The sequence below is a fragment of the Syzygium oleosum genome, unplaced genomic scaffold (genome assembly GCF_021117445.2).
Source record: "Syzygium oleosum isolate NSW1041296 unplaced genomic scaffold, Sole_v2.1 Sole_v2.01, whole genome shotgun sequence".
Taxonomy (NCBI): domain Eukaryota; kingdom Viridiplantae; phylum Streptophyta; class Magnoliopsida; order Myrtales; family Myrtaceae; genus Syzygium; species Syzygium oleosum.
This window is the reverse complement of record NW_026607485.1, coordinates 26,660,490-26,681,964: the sequence shown is the minus strand read 5'-3', so window position 1 is coordinate 26,681,964 and position 21,475 is coordinate 26,660,490. Positions and strand designations below refer to the sequence as shown.

At 39.8% G+C, this 21,475-nt stretch overlaps 1 protein-coding gene across 1 annotated transcript; it reads left to right on the top strand.

Moving 5' to 3' along the window:
• The first annotated feature begins 59 nt into the window (after positions 1-59).
• LOC115686278 (probable glucan endo-1,3-beta-glucosidase A6) lies at positions 60-1,499 on the top strand. The gene is made up of 2 exons (XM_030611506.2): positions 60-1,356; positions 1,462-1,499. The coding sequence occupies exons 1-2, from the start codon at positions 69-71 to the stop codon at positions 1,497-1,499; spliced, it is 1,326 nt and encodes a 441-aa protein (XP_030467366.1). The 5' UTR covers positions 60-68.
• The last annotated feature ends 19,976 nt before the right edge of the window (positions 1,500-21,475 follow it).

Here is a 21,475-nt window from a genome sequence, read left to right as displayed (position 1 = left end):
CTTTGCTGATGATTCTGAACATAGAACACTAACTTCTTTAGTTGACAGAGGGTGAAATCTCAAGCAAGATGGGCATCAACTACGGGCGTGTAGGGAACAATTTACCGTCCCCATCCCGATCCATCGAGCACATCCAATCGATGAGAGCTGGGCGCGTGAAGCTGTACGACGTGAACCCGGAGATCCTGAAGCTGTTATCAGGAACCAAGGTTCAAGTCTCCATCATGGTCCAGAACCACGAGATCCCAGGCATTGCGTCGAGCCAGATCCTAGCCAACAGATGGGTGAGGAGCAACGTCCTCCCATACTATCCCAGCACGATGATCCGGTTCGTCCTAGTCGGCAACGAGGTCTTGAGCTACAACAGCACTGATCTAGACCGCCAATTGTGGCACGACCTCGTCCCTGCGATGCACAGGATCAAGAACTCGCTTCGGTCAAACAGCATCCGTAACATCAAAGTGGGGACCCCGCTGGCGATGGACGTGGTCGAATCCACATTCCCTCCCTCGAGTGGGAGGTTCCGCTCGGATGTTGCCGAATCTGTGATGATGCCACTGGTCCGCTTCTTGAACAGCACGAGGTCTTACTTCTTCCTCGATGTGTATCCTTACTTCCCATGGTCGCGGAACCCGGGTGACATCTCTCTGGACTTTGCGCTGTTCCGCGCAAATTTCAACTACACAGATCCTGCAACCGGGTTGACGTATACTAATCTCCTGGACCAGATGCTCGACTCTATAATATTCGCAATGGAAAGGCTCGGCTACTCGAACATCCCACTTCTAATTGCTGAGACCGGATGGCCAAACTCTGGCGACATCGACGAACCTGGAGCGAACATCTACAATGCTGCCTCGTATAACCGCAATCTGATCAAGAAGATGACGGCCGAGCCGCCAGCTGGGACTCCTGCTCGGCCTGGGGTCGTCATACCGACCTTCATCTTTGCCTTATATGATGAGAACTGTAAGGCAGGCCCCGGGACGGAGCGGCATTGGGGACTATTACATGCCGATGGCGGCAGTGTTTACGAGATCGACTTAACCGGGAAGAGACCCGCTTTGTCGTACGGGCCTCTGCCATTGCCCACCAATAACAGGCCCTACAAGGGAAAACTGTGGTGTGTGGCGAGGAGAGATGCGAACACGACTGATTTCAGCTCGGCATTGAGCTCTGCCTGCAGGAGGGGAAACGGCATGTGCGACACGCTTGCACCCGGGAGAGAGTGCCACGAGCCGGCATCGACGTTTCGGCATGCGAGCTACGCTTTCAGCGCCTACTGGGCGCAGTTCAGGAGCCGAGGCGTGACGTGCTACTTTGATGGACTGGCGGAGCAGACTGTTAGAGACCCAAGTGAGTTTCAATTTCTGAACTCTTAAGTGATTACGCAGTCTTGAATTCCAAACTGCTGGTTTCGTCTGTGTTCATGCGTTGTTGATTTTGGTTCTTTCTGAGCAGGTCGTGGATCTTGCAAATTCCCTAGCGTGACCCTTTGAAAGACTCGGCATATTTTCAAGAGAACAATATAACAGAACATCAGAGACAAGTTATTTGCAAATGCTAATGTTCTTCCATATCTCCCTCCCCTCTCAATGGGACATATATGTATCAAATTATAACAATTAACCCTAGAGGATGGATCGTTTACTTAATCATCACTTTACAAGTATTATTTTGTCCGACGTGGGATTGAAATGTATGACAAGATTAGTGAAGAATTTCATTGATCGGATTTATCTAATATGGGATTTCTCGTCATGAAGGAAAAATAAGAGGAAATTCAACTAGAAATCTTAGATCTTATCACGATAATTCACTGAATTTTAAAAATTTTCAATTATAGGTCATTTGGGTGTCAAGATTTATATAGAAAATACAATTGTGGGATTCCATTAATTCCGTATTTTCTCTGGACAAAAAGTTGTGCACATTTTATTGATTTTTCCCTTCAACATGGCGCCAAGTTAGTGCCACACTGGAAGACAAAAAACGCAATTGCAAAAATGGAAATTTTAAGAAGTTTGAAAATAAAAAGAATAAATTGAAATATTGAATATGCAGGATGGGAACAATGGAAGTCGCTCGCCTCGCTGGTGGCTGCGCAAGGGCTGGCCACCCTCGCCGAGGCGTCGGGGAGGGTAGCCATCGGCCGAAGGCGCCTTGTGCCACGGCGACCCCCAACCCTTTCATCTCTCTATTTTTCTTTTGAATTTTTTTGTCTCTTTTTCACTTAACACCACCACGTAAGTTCCATATGTTTGCAAAAGAAAGAAAAAAATCGGTAAAAAAATGCCACATAAATATTCATTCCAAAAACAATTAATGAAACTAACAGAATCGGTCATTCACATTTTTTCCGCAAGTATTCGGACTTAAATTAATGAAATGAAAATTTTAGGACTTAAACATGTTCTCTTGACAAGTTCTATAACTATTGATACAATTGTTCTAAAATGTAGTCAATGCTGATTATCGATACTAAATGATTAACGCGAGTCGAACTTTGGGAAAATTACCAATTTTTTTTTAATAAGCAATTCAATCCTAAACTTTTCAATTTGGCCAGTTTAGTCCTAAATTTTTTGATAATTTATCAATTTAGTCATTCTACCCAATTTTGGCTAGGCATTCTCATGTCGCACTCCAAGATACATGAAACAGTTCATCAAGACATGATAGGCATTCTCTCTTCACCAGCAATCCTACCGCCATAGTTTTCTACCCATAAACTGCTAACCCGTGTTTGCCTATGAGCTACCCATACACAGACTCTTTGATGGTACAATCGGTGAATCATATAATCTTATGATGCGTCAACATAAAAAATATCGTGACACGTCCTAAAATTATTTTACAACGTTGCAATGTGTCGTCCTACCCAAGCGTGAAAGGATTGCCAAAATGAGTCGGAAAGTACATAAGATGAACTTTAGAAATTTTCCCTTAGATACTCTTTTTGATTGCTGTGGGCTTTCATATATTTGTATTCTTACATGACTTATTTGCATTTATGTAAGTGATTTGTATTCTTCTAATTTTTATTCATAGTGTAGAATCAATTAACTGGTACTTGAAGTCTAGTCCTTAATGAGGGGAAAAAGCTGCTCTTTCCTTTTCATTCACGATTTCATACGATCACTCTCTCACTTCTTCGTATTGATAGAATTAAAAATCTAATTCCTCGCTCACTTGAATAGAGGGCATTGCGTTGCGTTGAGTTGAGCAATGGAAAGTAGGAGTGAGCATGATTTCAGATTTTTACCTGAAACCTAAGAACTTGACCGGTGAGAACGTGCAGGTTTCAGGTTTCAAAGTATGCATGGTAGGTTACAGGTTCCAAAAATTGGGAACTTATTTCAACGGATAGGTTCCAGATTCTAAATAGGTGGAACCTAGAACCTGAAATCTTAAAAAAGTTTTTTTATCTATGTCTTCGCGTGATCCTGTGGTGTTCGATGGCATTAAATGATGAGTGTAAATCTGAAACCATTAGTTTAAGTTTTCATTTTATGAATTGTTAATGTTTCACACTCTTCGTGTCTATAAATATAAGTTGTGGTCAGTGGATCGTAGTAGCAAGTAGTGGTCATTAAAGGTGATGATTCACTACAATTGTTCAATTAATAATATAAGTAGAACGTGGATAGACCCTAAAATCGACCATGGAACCTATCACAAGGTAGGTTCCAGGTTCCAAGGTATATATGGTAGGTTCCAGGTTCCAAAAAATGAGGAACCTGTTCCCATGGGTAGTTTCCAAGTTTCAGGTGGAACCTATACGGAACCTGAAACTGTTTATTCTAATGGAAAGAAGCAATAAAACTTGATGTTGTTTCTTTGGATATATGACTAACACCGAAACCTTGATCCATCATTTAATATCGGCTTTACACTTCATTTATTTTGTCGGGTCCCACTACAAAAAAACAAGGGATTAGCGACGATTTTTGCGACGAAAAATTTGGCAAAATCCGTCGCAAATCGAATTTGCGACGAAATTAGCGACGGAATAATTCGGCATACAAATTTTTGCGACGGAAAATTTCAATTTCCGTCGCTAAATTGCGACGGAAAAAAATTCGTCGCAAATTAGCCACGAACTTTATTCGTCGCAAATTAGCCACGAACATTATCCGTCGCAAAATTCGTCGTAAATTAGCCATGAACTTTATTCGTCGCAAAATTCATCTGAAATTTCGTCGCAAATTAGCCGCGAACTTTATCCGTCGCAAATTAGCCACGAACTTTATTCGTCACAAAATTCGTTGCAAATTAGCCAAGAACTTTATTCGTCGCAACGAATTCGTCACAAATTAGCCACAAACTTTATTCGTCGCAAAATTCGTAGCAAAATTTATTCGTCGCAAATTAGCCACGAACTTTATTCGTCGAAAAATTCGTCGCTACTTATTCGTCGCAAATTAGCCACGAAATGTATTGGTCGCAAAATTCGTCGCTAAATATTCGTCGCAAATTATACACCATTTGGGCCATCAAATCTTGTCCATAGCAATAGCTACGCATTAATAAACATCATGTAATACATTGAAAACAATCAAAGGACACGAAACAACCATAGATTCCGCTTCAGAAAAAGAAAACGAACAAACCAGACACAATGCCATATAATTGAAAAATATAACTGAAGGAAAGATTCTAGTCCGCAAAAAATAATGATATATGCAAAGTTGCAAAGTCCGACATGATGCTATTTGATATCCAATCTTATAATACATTCAAAACATTAAAAGGAGGCGGGACAACCATAGATTCTGCTTGAAAAACAAAAAATCGACAAACCAGACACAAGATTGGGCAGCTTTGGTACTCAGCAGGACACCAGAAGTAGTCACTTTTGTCGACACCTGATGAAATGTGGATACATAAATAAAGATATTCAATCAGTCCAGAATATAAAAGAAGCGTTTATGCATGGATGTGGAACTAGGTATAAAAAAACAAGTAAAAGGGTTAACAAAAAAACATTTCAGGACGAACATCAATGTTCTTACATATGAATATGAGTCAACTTTAACATCCACTGTAGTTTTTTCACCCTTGTAAACCGTATTTCTGTCACCTACAAAAAATTAGATCCTTCTCCAAACAGCATTCAACAGTTTAATGACTTAGAGAGGTGAATTACCAAGACCAATTCCCAGGAAGAGAGGACTCAAAGTCAATTAAGGCATGTATTTCTACAATGTTCAAATATCATGATTTTTTTGTAACAAGCATGTCATCCTAGGATCTCTAAATTTTCAGTTTTTCGCAAGCAAAGAACCTAGTTGTAAGAGAGTTGTGCACAGAAAGTAATTGTAGGACAGGAACATATTAGGCAAACTGCACTTATGGCACAAAAGATTGTGAAGCAAGCTTACCCCCGATTTTGGGAATTTTAACTAGAAAGGACCTAGAAAATCATCATCATTATCATCATCAGCAATCTCAGCATCATTGTGTCACTCATCATTGTGCCCATCACCTATTGGATTGGCGGGAGGTACATGAGGAACCTCATCATGATAGAGGTTAAGGTGTTGCATAACGATTTGCATTTGTTGTTTCAAGTCATTTATTTCTTCGTCCTTCTCTACAAGTATATTTTTCAGTTGGTTCAATTCTTGGGTCAATTGCTCGTCATGTCGTGTCCTCCTTCAAACAACCGCATTGGATGATGAAGTTGCAGCATGATTCGTCATGTATGCCCTTGACAAGGATCCCATCCCAAATATTTTTCCTTTTTTCATCCCACCCGTTGCCTCCACCCATTATGCCATACTGTCAACTGATGGCTCAGACGCAGCAACACCATCACCACCACTAGCATTAACAATATAGATGAAAATAAAATAACTTCATATATATAACTACCATAAATATTAAAAGCATTCACGGTTTTCATTCTAGTTTCCATAAAGTCCAAAGTATAACCTTACATACCTTAATAACTTTTGCTCGATCGCCAGTCCATGTCTTATCTTTTTTTTGAAATGTGCGTTCAAATGTAGCTGTAAATATCGGTTCCGTCCCCAATTCATGTGCCTACAAAATGTAAACATGAGTAATTGAATTAAATTAACTTATAACTTATTTAACAGACTTACCATTCGTTTGCGATGCTCCCCAATGTTGATAGAGTCCCTAGCATATGTGGCAGACCCTTAACTAGAACTAGAAGATTGATTCTTTTTATTCTGCTCACTGATTTGCTGATTCTTTTCAGTTTCCCAAATTCTGTTAATTTCGTCCAATTGTCAGCTGTAATGAAAGTCGACTTCACTTGCTTGATGTTCGCTCTATTCATCACATTTCGTATATGATCACCGACTTTCTTCTTAAAATTTCTTCTCACTTCATTCTCTTCCTCTTCATCCCACCTGAACTTCCGCTGCAATCAATACAAAAACAACTGAAAGTTATTATGATGGTCACATATCCATTATCATGCACCAGACAATTCGGCGATAGATTTTGTAAAGGTCATCTCGGGGAAAATATATGGTCCCTTTAGTATTGAAAACTAAAGAGTTGTTCTGGTCCCTTTACATTATTCTTGACCATCAATATACTACACCGAACTTAGTTGGTAAGAAAACAGAATATCTAAAACTTACCTTGAACTCATTCCACCACAAATCTTTCACTTCTTGTGGAGCACTGCTGTAATTAACATACTGCCCCATCCAATAGTTTTGACTATTTTATTCAGTTCCCTCACAACAAACGGAGCATTCGTGAATCTGCAAACATACGGATATTGTGCAACATCGACAATTCAATTGACATCCATATCTAAAACCATAAATATTACATATACTTAAAAAAAATGAAGTACTTACGAATCTCCAAATGGGCATATCATGAATCGGTTATCTTCTTCACCTGTGTTTCCGTCATTATTCGATTGTTGCGCTAAATAATAAGGTGGAACGGAAGGAGATGGATCTAAAGGAGATGGAACTGAAGGAGATTCAGTTCGCATGTGTCCAAGTCCCCTAACATGTTCTTGAGTGGAGGAAGGGCCAACGTGTCCATATTGTCCATCAGCATATAGTGGTTGAGGTTAGATGAAAAGGCAGGGGAAGAGGAAAGAGACGGGGACGAGGACGAGGAAGGGGCTGGTCTTCTATGCATGTGACCTCCACGTTTATACTGATAAGTAGGAAGGTTAGATAAATATGTAAAAAAATATGAACACATATTATGGACACATAATGACGTACATGACGAAGCTTACCATTTTATTTCAGAAGCAGAAAATGTATCCTCTTAATTAGCCAATGCCGAGTGTTTATGACGTGCAATTTCCTACGAACAAATATACTATGAATCGCACTCATTTTGATATCAATAATCAATATATGATCATGATATGCCATGCTAAGCCAACAATAGCCATAATTAACCACACGATCCACTTTCAAACCACACGATCATTCATCAAGTACAATATCAACCATGAAACATCAATTTCAGCCACATGATCTTCGTTCTCGGCCACACGATCATCAATCAACCCACACGATCGGGCCATAGTTAACCAATCAGCCACAATTAAGCAAATCAACCACACGATTAAACTAATTAACCATACGATTGGCATTAAACAACTAAGGGTGCGGATGGTAACCATTCTACTCCAGAAATCAAATTGTTGCCAAAAATTGATGTCTGGAATTCTTGCCAGAAATTGATTTCTGAAGGAGAAATCTGTTTGGTAAAACATGACTAATTCAGCTCCAGAAATTGATTTCTGGAACAGAACTTTGTTTTGATTTGTTGATTTTTTTTTCACTTAAAAAATTTAAATTTTACTCAAAGTGGGTGGCCACAGGTATTTTAAGCCATTCTGTGAAGTTTTGAAATTTTGGATTTTTTAAATTTTTTTTTGGGCACCTAAAAAAAATTAAAATTTCTGCCTAAAAGTGGGTGGCCACAGGTATTCTAAGCCATTCTGTGAAGTTTTGAAATTTTTGATTTTTTAAAATTTTTTTGGGCACCTAAAAAAAATTAAATTTCACAAATTGTGGGTGGCCACAGGTATTCTAAGCCATTTTGTGAAGTTTTGATTTTATTATTATTTTTTAACTTTTTTGGGCACCTAAAAAATTTAAATTTCACTCAAAGTGGGTGGCCACAATTATTGTAAGCCATTCTGTGAAGTTTTGAAATTTTTGATTTTTTAATTTTTTTTGGGCACCTAAAAAAATTTAAATTTCACTCAAAGTGGGTGGCCACATGTATTCTAAGCTATTTTGTGAAGTCTTGAAATTTTTTATTTTATTATAATTTTTTTGGGCACCTAAAAAAAATTTAAATTTCTCTCAAAGTTGGTGGCCATAGGTATTACAAGGCATTTTGTAAAGTTATGGAAATTTTTTTTTTAATTATTTTTCTTTTTTTTTGGTATCTCAAAAAATTTAAATTTCACTCAAAATGGGTGGCCACAGGTATTTTAAGCCATTTTGTGAAGTTTTGAAATTTTTGCTTTTTTTTTAAATTTCACCAAATTTCATATTTTCCCAAAATATGATTTTTTTTATTTTCTGGAAGTTTTTATGAATTTTTCTAGAATTTTTCATTTTTTATGCATTTTCTGAAAAAACGCTTAATCAACCACACGATCGTCATTGAACGTTTAATCGGCCACATAATCGACAAATTAACCAGGCGAACATCGATCAAAGCCACATGCAATCTTGAAATCGGCCCCTAACTTAGCCAACATATCCGACACTAAACAATCCCTAAACAAGTCCGATTAATACCCATTATACTAGGTAGGGTTTAGCGAGTCGCTTACTTGGTTCAAGGTCAAGAAAAACCAAACAATAGGGCAAAATTGCCGGTTGGCCAGTGGCGGGCTCGGCGCGGGCGCGGCCGCAAGTGGCGGCTAGTCGGTCAGGCGCTCGGCATGACGCTCAACCACGGCCGGGCGAACAACGGTGGAGGTGGGCGGCAACGGCGTCGAGCGGCGGCTAGGCGGCGACGGTGTCCGGCGAGCTGGCAGGCGGCGACAGCATCGGGCGGCAGGGCGGGCGGCGGCGACGGCGTCCGGGTGCACTGGCCCAGGCTGCGACCGACAACGGCCACGAGCTTGGGCGAGGCGCGCGAGCAAGCTGGGTGGCAGCGAGCTCGGCGAGGCAAGTGGCGAGCACCGGGACGGAGCGGTGACACTCGCGACGGCGGGGCGGCGCTAGGGCCGCGACGGCGATGACCACGAGCTTAGGCGAGGCGCGCGGCAAGGCCGGCGGCGCAGCTCGGCGAGGCGAGCGGCGAGCAACGGGCGTGCGGTGACACTCGGCTCGGTTGGGTCGCAGCGACGCAGGCGGCGTGCGGCGGTCCAAGTGGAGAAGGCGGCGTGCGGCGGTCGGGCGGGACCGGCGACGGGCGGTCGCGCGGCTCGGTTGGGTCGGCGAGAAGGCGGCGTGCGGCGGCGGGTCGACCGGCCTGCGGTGGCTGGGCAGTGCGAGGGAGCCGAGGTGGACGACGACAAACAGAAGAAGAAGAAGAAGAAGAAGAAGAAGAAGAAGAAGAAGAGAAAAAGGAAAAGAAAAAGAAGAAGGGAAAGGTCTGCCATGCAGGCCTGAGCGGACGTGACCGGGGGGCACGTGCGCGGGCAGGGAGGGGGGGGGGGGAGAGAGAGAGAGAGAGAGGGGGCGAAAAAATTTCAAACGTCCGCGAATGTTATTTTTCTGTCGCAAAATCTGTCTCAAATTTGCGACGGATTCCAAAAATAAAGGGCATTTCCGAACCCGTCGCAAAATCCGTCGTAAATTTGCGACGGATTTATTTTTCCGTCGCAAATTTGCGACGGAATTATCTTCCGTCGCAAGTTTGCGACGGAATTATTCTCCGTCGCAAATTACTATAATTATTCTCTCTCGCTTTTTTTCTTCCTGCCTCCTAGTGTAGCACCAATTGACCCGTCTCCATCACTCCAGGATTAAGATTGAAGGAGCAGCCATTGAGGCAAATCTTCACAGTTAACATATTCTCTTGAGCATGAATCAAGCTAAAGAAAGTGAGAAAAACATCAAATCTTCATGATGCATAAATATGAAAAGTGAGATTTAATGTAGGTCGGATCGTTAATTACTTGAATTATCAATTAGCTAGGTAATATGTTGCTTTCCCAGATATTGCATATATCCGCTAGCTTCATCAACGGAGGTGGTCATGTTTATTCCTTTGTGAAACTTATGTGTATCAACTGTTTGTACTCTTACATGTGTGAGCAATTTTTGAAAGAATGTTCTTGCAGCGAGAAATTTTTTCAGTGCCCTTGCAGTTCACCATGACTATTTATTTTACAATCTTACAATGAATTAACAATGCTTACATAAAAATTCAGAAGAGACAGGGTGCACCGGCTATAATTGATGGGGTACTTGAGTACATTCTAGAGATCAAGAATGAAATCGAGGAGCTAACCCTCCAGAAGGAAAGCATGTTATCTGTGATGGATCAAAACAAGCAATTAGTTATCAACGATAGCTCTCACACATCATCGGAAAGTAATGAAGGTCGTCCGACTATTTCAGTGCATGAAATTGCTAAAGGTGAACTCGTCCTTCAGATTTGTATGAAGAGGGACTAAGGAAAGCTTTCCAATCTTCTGTGGAATTTAGAAGCTGAAGGCATTAACATTTTGAATGCCTCCACTGTTGAAGTTCCGCATGATCGAGTCTGCTTCCATTTACACATCCAGGTATATGCTATCTGGATAATGTCTTTATCTATTTGCTTTTCTCTTTGAGGTTCAGTACGTTCTCTTTGAGGGAATTTTCGAATCCGTCGCAAATTTGCGACGGAAATTTGCGACGGAATTATATAATTCCTAAATGGCATTCCGTAATTCGCAAATAATTCCGTCGCAAATTTGCGACGGATTTTACGACGGGATTCCAAAATAAATGGCATTTTCGAATCCGTCACAAATTTGCAACGGATTCGAAAAATTGCCGCGAAAATCACTTTCGTCGCTAATTCTTCGATGAACAGTAGCCACGAATAAGTTTTTGTCGTAAAATGAGCGACGAAATTAGCGATGATCCAAATCCAATGGAAAATAGAATATCGCAAATGTCATCGCACGAATAATATTTGACTTGTCATCATTTAGCGACAAATTTTCCGACGATCAATTACATTAATAAGAATAATCGACAACAACAATAATGATAATAACAATAACAATAATAACAACCAAAATAACACATGTCGCAATAATAATTACACATCATTAGTGTTTTGTCACAAAAATTTTAATCTTCATGTTCGTCTTCGTCTTTGTCTTTATCTGCATCTTCGTCCTCATCTTGATCTTGATCTTGATCTTCATTTTCTTCATGAGCATCATCTTCATCATCTGTCTCAAAAATCAGATTCTGTACCATTTTCTACATTTAATTCGCAAATTTCGGTTGGATCCACATCTATCATTGTTCCACATGGATCTCGTAAAGTTGGAATGTTATATTCCTCAGTTTCAACCGTGTTACAAACTTTCTCTTGTTGATAGGCTCTATCCTTCCAGTGTTCCTCAATTTTTCTCCATGTTTTGATTTTACATACAGCCCACTAATCAGCTTTGTCACGTTTCAAACTAGGATATGATGCATAACATACTTAAATTGCTTGTTGTGCAAAGACAAATGGTTCATATTTCATATATCTTTTCTTGTGATTTATTTCAACCAAATTAAACTTCGTATGCACCTTCATTCCGTTGACGGGGTCGAACCATTTGCACTTAAATAACACAACCCGCATCATTAATGGTCCAGGGTACTCTATCTCTATGATTTCATCCAATAAGCCATAAAAATCATCTTTTGAAATGCCACCATTGGATAACCGAACAGACACACCACTATTCATTGTGGCTTTTCCCATCCATTTTCTTGAGTGTGAAAATTATATCCATTTATGAAATATGCTAGCCAACTTCGTACTCTTAACTGTGGACCCCATGACAGATGATATAGCAATCCTTGCTCTCCAAGTTCATCATGATTACTGTGAACCTAAGGTTATACACGCAAAGTCAATAATATATATTTTAATAAATGATGTATAAAATATTAATAACTTGGTTTTGGTCCATAGGTAACTTACATATGTTTTGAATCATGCTGCAAATTGTTCATCGCACAAACGATCAAACTCATTTGGTGGTAGTCCATACATTGAAGTTTGGAAAATCCTAGTAATAAATACCATTTATATATTAGCAAATATTTGACACACAATACATATATTTGTAAATTTACACTTACTCAAAGTATGGCTCGACTTCTGGGCAGTTCAGTAAAATATATGTATGGCATGCATGCCATTCTTTGCCTGTTAAGTAACGAAACTTACATGCGCCGCTTGGTCGACCCAGATAATTGAAAATAGAGAATGATTTGCAATTGGGATCAATGGGGCCCTCATCATTTCTGCCTGCTCTCCGCCTCTTGCACTGCACGTGCGGCTCAAAATAATATGATGCAAATGTTGTCACTTCTTCCACAATATATGCATTACAAATTGAAGCTTCGACACATGCCTTATTCTTCACTTTTTTCTTCAAATGATATAAGAATCTAGTTGCAATAGAAAAAAGCTTATCGGAACATAATATATAATATCGTAATTTGAACTTTATTTTTAAAAAAATTTTACCTCTCAAATGGATACATCCATCGAAATTGGACGGGACCTGCAACTTTGGCCTCATAAGGCAAGTGAACTAAGAGATGCTCCATCGAATCAAAAAACGATGGAGGAAATATCCTTTCTAAGTTGCAAAGAATAATTGGAATATCTCTCTCTAGTTTCTCCATGTGTGATGCTTTTAACACTGTCGAGCAAATATCATGCAGGAAATTACTTAACTCTGTAATGGCGCCCCATACAAAGTTCGGTAGAACTTCCTTGAAAGCTATTGGAATTAGTCTTTCCATAAATATGTGACAATCATGACTCTTCAAACCTGTCAACTTGCATTCATTCAAATCAACACATCTCCCGAGGTTCGAAGCATATCCATCAGGAAACCGCACAGATTTCAACCATTGACAAACAACTCGTCTCTGCTCCTTATCCAATGTATAAACCGCTTTTGGTTTTGGTCCCCTGCTGCTTGCATCCACATCTAGTGTTGGCCGATCATAAATATCTCTCATATCTTTTCTTGCGTTCAAGTTATCTTTTGTTTTTCCAGTGACATCCATCACAGTATTTATGACATTGTCTAAAACATTCTTTTCTATGTGCATGACGTCAAGATTATGATGAATAAGATGGGCCTTCCAATATGGTAGATCCTAAAATATATTGCGTTTAGTCCACTTATGTGTACTTCCGTACGCAATAGTCATGCCGTGGGGATTCTGAACAACAGTTGGAAAGTCCTGCACCCGCTCCCAAATTTGATCGCCGGTCAACCTCAATGGTGGAGGTGTTTTTTCAGTCCTATTCTTGATGAACTCTTTTTTATTCCTTCTGAATGTATGATTTATCGGTAAAAATTACATGTGACAGTCAAAATAGCTGGGCTTCTTTCCATGTTTTAATCTAAATGACTTTAATCTCTCCAAACATATCGGACATCCTAAGATCCCAGCTGTACTCCATCCAAATAACATTCCTTAAGCTGGAAAGTTATTTATCGTCCAAAGAAGAGCAGCCTTCATTACAAATGTTTGATCGGTAGAAACATCATATGTAAGGACACATTCATCCTATAATCGTTGTAACTCTTCGATCAATGGTTGCATATAAACATCTATTAACTTTTTCGGATTTTGCGGGCCAGTCACGGTCAATTTCAAAAACATATAAGGTGTCTTCATGCACATACTAGGTGAAAGATTGTATGGCGTTAAGAAAACTGGCCAACATGAATAACTTTTTCCTGATTTTCCAAATGGGGCAAATCCATCAGCACAGAGACCTAACCTGATGTTTCGAGACTCTATCGCAAACTCAGGGTATGTTCTATTAAAATGTTTCCATGCCTCTGCATCTGAAGGATGACACATTAGACACTCTTTTGTTGCATGATTTGCATGCCAAGTCATGTGTTCAGCAGTGGCTTGAGACGCATAAAGCCTTTGCAATCTGGGGATTAAGGGCAGATAAAACATTTGCTTGCATGGTCTACGCTTCTGATTACGACCCTACCTCTTGTTAATCTTGTACCTAGGTTGGCTACAGAATTTACAAGATTCTGCATTTTCATCATCTTTCCAATATAACATACAACCCCTACTACATACATCAATCCTTACAACCGAAAGACCTAAGTTATCGACTAGCTTTTTCATATCGTAAAAATCACTTGACATGATGTTATCATGATGCATTGTTTCCCGCATTACTTCAACAAAAGAGTTGAAGCAATCCGCAGACACATTATGCTCTGTCTTGATATTTAACAGTCTTGCTGTCACTGATAACTTAGTGTGGTTGTCACAACCTGTCCATAAAGGTTCATTTGCTGCTTTCAACACTTCCCAGAACTGATTAGATGGAAAAGTTCCATTACACACATTCTCATCAAAACCCGTTACTCCTATCTCTTCCAATTGTGATGCATGACTAGTACCCACTTGTTTAAGTGTAGGAGTAAAACTAGTACTTGTATGATTCGCTTCTGAAACAAAATTCTGACCAGCTGCATCAATCACTATCCTCTCGTATGGGTTCAATTGGTCATAATAGCTACATTCTTCCCTAACTAAAAATTGGTCACTTCTTCGATATCCTTCATCAGATATAAATGGTTCACCATGGGAAGTCAAATTATAATAGTTCAGAGTAAACCCAAATCTACAAAGATGTTCTCTAACTTTATCACACACATGAAATTTACCATTACTGCACTTTTTACACGGACACCTTAACTTATTTCCATCCATGAACTCATATTTACTACTAGCAAAGTCTAAAAATAGTTCCAACCCAGTACGAAACTCATTGGTCAATCCTCGACGTCCAGGTAAGTTCTTATTATACATCCAAGCCCTGTCTCTTTTCATTGTGTCTGTATAAAAATAAAAAAATCTCGTAAAATATTAAAAATATCATATCTACTGTTCTTAATTAAAACCATAAAATTATGAAAATTTAAATTTTGTTTTTGACGCAACAATTGCTTTGAACTTGAAAAAATTGAAAAAAATACCATGTAAAGAAGACTTACTCAAATATTTGACTGAAATCTTTATACTGGAAAGTGGTCAATTTGATGATAATTGCAACGTTCACTTGGATTGCGAGACCTTCAAATGGACACGTACCTAAAAAAAAAAATCACTTAAGATTCATTTTTTTTATAATTTAGAATTTATTTCTTTTTTTTAAATTTTTTTTCTTTTTTTCCCCTATATTTTTCTCCGGTCGCCGGTTCGGCGACCGACTAAGGCTGGCGAGGCCGAGCGGCCTCACCCAGGTGTGGCGGTCGACCTCGCCGTCGCCCGGATCGTGCGACGGCGAGGTTTGGGCGGCGGCCATGGCGAGGCCGCTCGGCCTCCCAGTTGGCGAGGCCGAGCGGCCTCGCCGTGGCCATCGATCGACCTCGCCGTCGCCCAGATTTGGGCGACAGCGAGGTCAACCGGCGGCCATGGGGCGAGGCCGGTCGACCTCCCCTAGCTCAGGTCGACGGCCATGGGGGGAGGCCGAGTGGCCTCGCCCCATGGCCGCCGAGGCCGCTCGGCCTCCCCCCATGGCCGGCGACCGGCGAAGAAGTTACGAAAAAAAAACAAAAAAAAGTCTATAAAATAAAAAAATTCGAATCAACGATGAATAGTTTTGCGACGAACCGTATTCGTCGCCAATTAGTCACGAAGTTAGCTATGATACTTACCGGTAGAAAAGCTTTACCGAGATTAATTTGTGCGCGCACGGATAGGTTTATTGAGAGAAACGAAAGAGGGAGAAAAGTGAGGGGGATATGAGGAATCAGTACAGAGAGAGAAATTGACGGGTGGGGTGGATATCACGGAAGTTATTTTACATCATAAACTACAAATTAGCGACGAATTCGTTTTCGTCGCAAAATCCGTCCCAAATTAGCGACGAATTTTTTCTCCGTCGCAAATTTGCGACTGAAAATAAATCCGAATAAAAATTCATCGCAAATTTGCAACGAAAAATAAATCCGTCGCTAATTTGTGAAGGAAAAGTGGTCGTCGCTAATTTGCGACGGATTTGTTTTCCGTCGCAAATTTGCGATGACCACTTTTCCGTCGCAAATTTGCGACGAATTTTTATTTCGTGGCAAATTCCGTCGCAAATTTCGTCACAAATTTGCGACGACAAATTCCCCGTCGCAAATTTCCGTGGCAAAATCCATGTTTTTTGTAGTGTCCTCAAACTAATTTTTTATTTTTTGTTGTTTAATATTGGTCCATAGGCATGTAAATATTGATATGGATGTCAACCTTGGCGCTAGGTCTTTGCTGACAATACCAATTGATGACAAGGAACAGATCACACCAAGTTAAAGATCACAAATGAGAAAGGAGGAGGGGTTGGGGGTAAGCGAGGATAGTAACCTCATCTGATAGTTTTAACATGATTACACTCCCTGTCTCTCTCTTTAGCTTGCCCTTTTCGGCATCTTTAATTGTTTCAGGCAACTGAGCCTTACCCTCCGATGCCTCAGTCGAACTTTGAGTTGTTAATAGCGCTGCTATCTTGACACTTCATAATCTAAAGTTATTCCACTCATTAAATTTCTCAATTTTTACTTTTGCTCTAGACATTATTGCAAAGTTTTAGCTCTGATACCAATTATTGTAATTGGTGATGCAGCAGAAGTGGATCGCAACTTTGCAATTAAATTGGGAGCTATAGAAACCGCAGAGAAATAAAACGAGGAACAATAAAAAGAACATAAGAAATTTACGTGGTTCGGTCCGAATGTTAGAACCTATGTCTAAGGAAAGAGCCAACAAATGATCAATTAATAAATCTGAGAATTATAGGGGCTAACAGTTACTTAAACGCTCGAGTGTTTCCCAACCCTAATTTATACTCAACTCGATAGAGTTGACTCTACGCACAAATCTCTTTGAGCTCTTGTCTCTCTGTCTCTTGAGCTCACTCTTCACTCTACCTCGTTGGTCTTTATACGTCCTTTCCTTTTATATGAGAAAAGGAAGGAAACAGGACAAAAATAGACTCAATAAAAAGGCAACAACGGTGCCCACGGGACATATCTCTTAAGCGACAGTGGCGCCCTCCAATTTTCGTGGACATCCATTTAAAGAGGGAGAAAAAATGGCACTCAGCTCCTTAAATGATAGAGGGACAAAGCAGGAGCTATGTGCAGGCATTAACAAAAGAGAGAAAAAAAGTCCATATTTGCATGCTTCCCAGGTGGAGAGGACATTCAGGGTTTTCTTCTTCATTTAATGTTTGCCCGCTCAACATAGTGCATTTTGCGTGTGACTTTGAACATAAATGTTCCACGTATGGGTCGAGTTTTGTCTATGGGCTCAAACTCAAGACATAATTTAATGATTCTCCACCTTGGCTCAATGTTTGGAGCTAAGTCATGGTGCTCGTCATCCATATCAACTCTCCAACGCCCTGACGGGTGCTCATACTTTACAGACGTCAATCGAGCTCCAGTAGAGCTGGAGATTTGCCAAAGGAACGGGCTTCATCATCATGTTTGCAGGGTTCTCCGGTGTTGCTATTTTCTTCACAACAATCTTCTCTTTTGCTATGACATCTCGCATGAAATGGTACCTAATGTTGATGTGCTTCGTTCTCTTGTGATATATCGGATTATAAGCCAGATATATCGCACTTTGGTTGTCACAGTGTATAATGACACTTTTTTGCTGCAATCCAAGGTCCGAAAGCAAATCCCTGAGCCATATCACCTCCTTCGATATAAATGTTAGTGTCATTTGTTGTGCCTTGATTGAAGACAAGGTAACATCATCCTGTAAGTACGCCTTCAACTTACTGCACCACCTACTTGCGTAAACACGCATCTCGCTAATGATTTGCAGTCATCCAAGTTACCGATGTGATCTAAATCCACATATCTTGTGGTCTCATTGCCATTACCATCCTTCTGATATACTATGCAACGTTTACTGTCCCTTTTAAGTATATGAGGATCCATTTTGCAATTTCCGAATAAGTGTTACCTGGACATTTCATTTAACGAATGACAACGCTTGCAATTTGTGAAATATCAAGCCAAGTGTATACCATGGTGTACATAATACTACTTACTACATTAGTATAAAGAACACGAGACATATGATCTTCATTCTCCTCAGTCTGCTGTGATAACTTATTTGAAAGTTTAAAGTGTGCTGCTTAAGGTGTACTTACAAATTTTGCTTATTGCATATTAAAACGCGCCACAATCTTCTCAATATATTATTTTTGAGATATGCGCACCATTCCTACAGCCTTGTCACGCAAAATCTTTATACCCAATATTTTCATAGCAGCACCTAAATCTTTCATTTTAAACTTAGCACTTAGTTACTGCTTCAGCACATTAATATTAGACCTATGTTTAGTTTTTATTAAAATATCATCAACATATAATAACAAATAAAATCAAAGACTCATCCTCCAATCTCCTCTAATAAACACGGCTATAAAACTAGTTTTTCAATTAGTATTTACTAGTTACAAAACAATCAAAATGCTTATACCACTATCTAGGAAACTGTTTCAACCTATACAAAGATTTCTTTACTAAGCAAATATGGTCTCTTGAAATAGCAAATCCCTCCGGCTGCCTCATGTAAGTTTGTTCCTCCAACTCACCATGAAGAAACGCTATTTTCACATCCAGCCACTCCAACTCGAGATCCTTTGCAACAACTAAGGCAAGTAATACACGAATGAGGCATGTCTTATCACATGAGAGAACACCTCATTGTACTTGATGCCCTTTCATTGAGTACACCCCTTTGCAACAAGTCTTGCCTCGAATGTGGTTGCCTTAACATCAGTAATGCCTTCCTTCCGTTTGTAGACCCATGAGCATCTGATAATCTTCTGGCTTTTGGGTACTTTGACCAGCTCCTATGTCTAATTCCGACAAAGTGATTCCATTTCTTCACTTATAGCCTCTAGCCACTCCAACGACTCAGCACTAGCCATCGCCTCAAAATATAAGGAAGGCTAATTTGTTTCCACTTCATCATCTACATTCAATGCATAGGCGATATTAGAATAACCATAACGTACCAATAGTTTGTTTGTCCTTCTCTGTTTGCCCGTGGCTATATTGTGCTGTGGCTCTAATGAGTGTTTTGTATCACCGTCTTTGGGAACTGTGGCCTCATCCGCAATCTCTTCCTTAGTTATCTTTGAGGTCTCCGAAGGCTCCACCTTACTACTGACACCATAATTCGATTTCCCTGCCGGTTGTGTCTCAAGACCCCTCTTTCGAAGCATAGCACTCTTGTTGAAGATCATGTCTCTACTAATTAGAATACCAGGAGATCTGGGATCAGTGCACTACAGCCAGTAACCTTTCACTCCTTGTGCATCACCCATAAATATGTACTTCTTCGTTCTCAACTCAAGTTTACCATCACTCGCATGAGCATACGCAGGCATCCAGATATCCGTAATCTGAAGTAGTCAATAGGTTTTCCCGACCATATTTCCTAAAGAGGCTTCCACTCGATAGCAGATAATTGAGATTGATTAGAAAGATAACAGGCCATGTTCACTGTTTCAGTCCAAAATTCTTACTTGGTCCTACATGCGAAATAAATGTTCCATGTTTGGATTGGGTCTTGTATACGCGCTCAAACTCAAGAAATAATTTAACACCATCATCTAAGCTAACGAGAGTTCGAGGAAGTGATTGGTTATCAACTGCTACTGCACACTCTCTTCCCATGTTTTTATTTTCTCATTTATTCAACTTTTCTCTTTTATAGTTTCTTATAAATATTAATTTTGTTATTTTCCTAGTTTTTTTTAAACCATATAACATGTTATCGTGATATTTGACGAGAATTCTTTACAAAAGCTGCACAAATTTTCTTATGAGGGGTAATATTTGCTCAACTTTTAAATCTTACATAAAAAGACACCAATTTTCACCCGAAAACAATTTTGGCCAAAACTTTCAAATTCCACATGAAAAGATATAAACTTTTACTAAAGAGACAATTTTTGTCATCGTTAGAATTTCTGTCAAAATGTATGTACGTGAGATCTTGAGGTGGCAAATGAACGCTCATATGGCAAATAATGAATGCCCATGTCAGCAAATTGGCATCCATGGACAATTAAAACGATGGTGGCTTTAACATATAATGGAAATGACATTGTTTTTTAACTCAAATATTAGGGCTTCAAATCAGATTGAGATTTGAAAAAAAAAATCAGATTGAGAGAATGGTTACACGAATTGGGGCTTGGGTACCTCACAAAATCATAGCACATTCACCAAACTTTCCTAAATATGCCTCCTTTTATCTCGCTATACGCTAATCCCAAGGCCTAATTTGTGACTCTAGCTTACCTTCAATTCAGTTGAAAACGGCATTGTGTTTTTCATTATATGTGGAGGATGATGCCGTTTTATTATTTATGAAAGCCAGGTTATGGTACTCGTGTAATCATGTCAGCGTCCGTTTGCCCACCTAAGACGTCGCCTACGCACATTCTAACGAAAATTCTAAGGGTGGTCAACATTGTCCCATCCGACCAAAGTTTTTGCCTTCGTATGCAACACTTAAAAGTCGGAGCTACCCCGAGCGAAATTCTATGCCTTTTATTGTATGAAAAATCCCATTTAACGGTTACTACCTTAAGGCTGCGTTTAGTCGATCGGATAAAAGTCAGGATAGGATATGTTTTATCCTATCCTGTGTTTGGTGTTGGTCCAGGATAGGATAAGGTCGGATATAAACCGGATATAGCTCGGATAAAAAAATCCGAGGAGAGGTGGGATAGACCTGGATAGGATTTCTAATACCTATGTTTCCAGAAACCCTACGCTCCACTCGCCGTCATCTTCATCCCCACACTTTGTGCGCTTTCACCAAAAAAATTTCTCGGCTTTTTTTCCTTCACCGACTCCTCCGGACCCGTGAATAGCAACAAAAAAAAAATTATCCTATCCGACTTTAAATCCGTAGTCCACCAAACAGTGGATAGGATATGAAGAAATCCCAGGATTTCTTATCCTATCCTATCCAGTCCTATTCTATTTAGAAATCCGGACAACCAAACGCAGCCTAAGAGAATTTCGTGATTTGCTAGTATTACTCATCGCACAACACAAGAACATATCTAGGATATTGCTTACGAGAAAGGAAAATGGACAAAAATTTACTGAATCAACTGATCATTCCTAATTAATTATAAGAGATATCCGGTACGTCACATATTATATATACTACCCAAAAAGCAAAAAGCAAATAATTCCTGATATTTCTTTTTACGGTGTTCCATTAACCTAAGCCCAAAA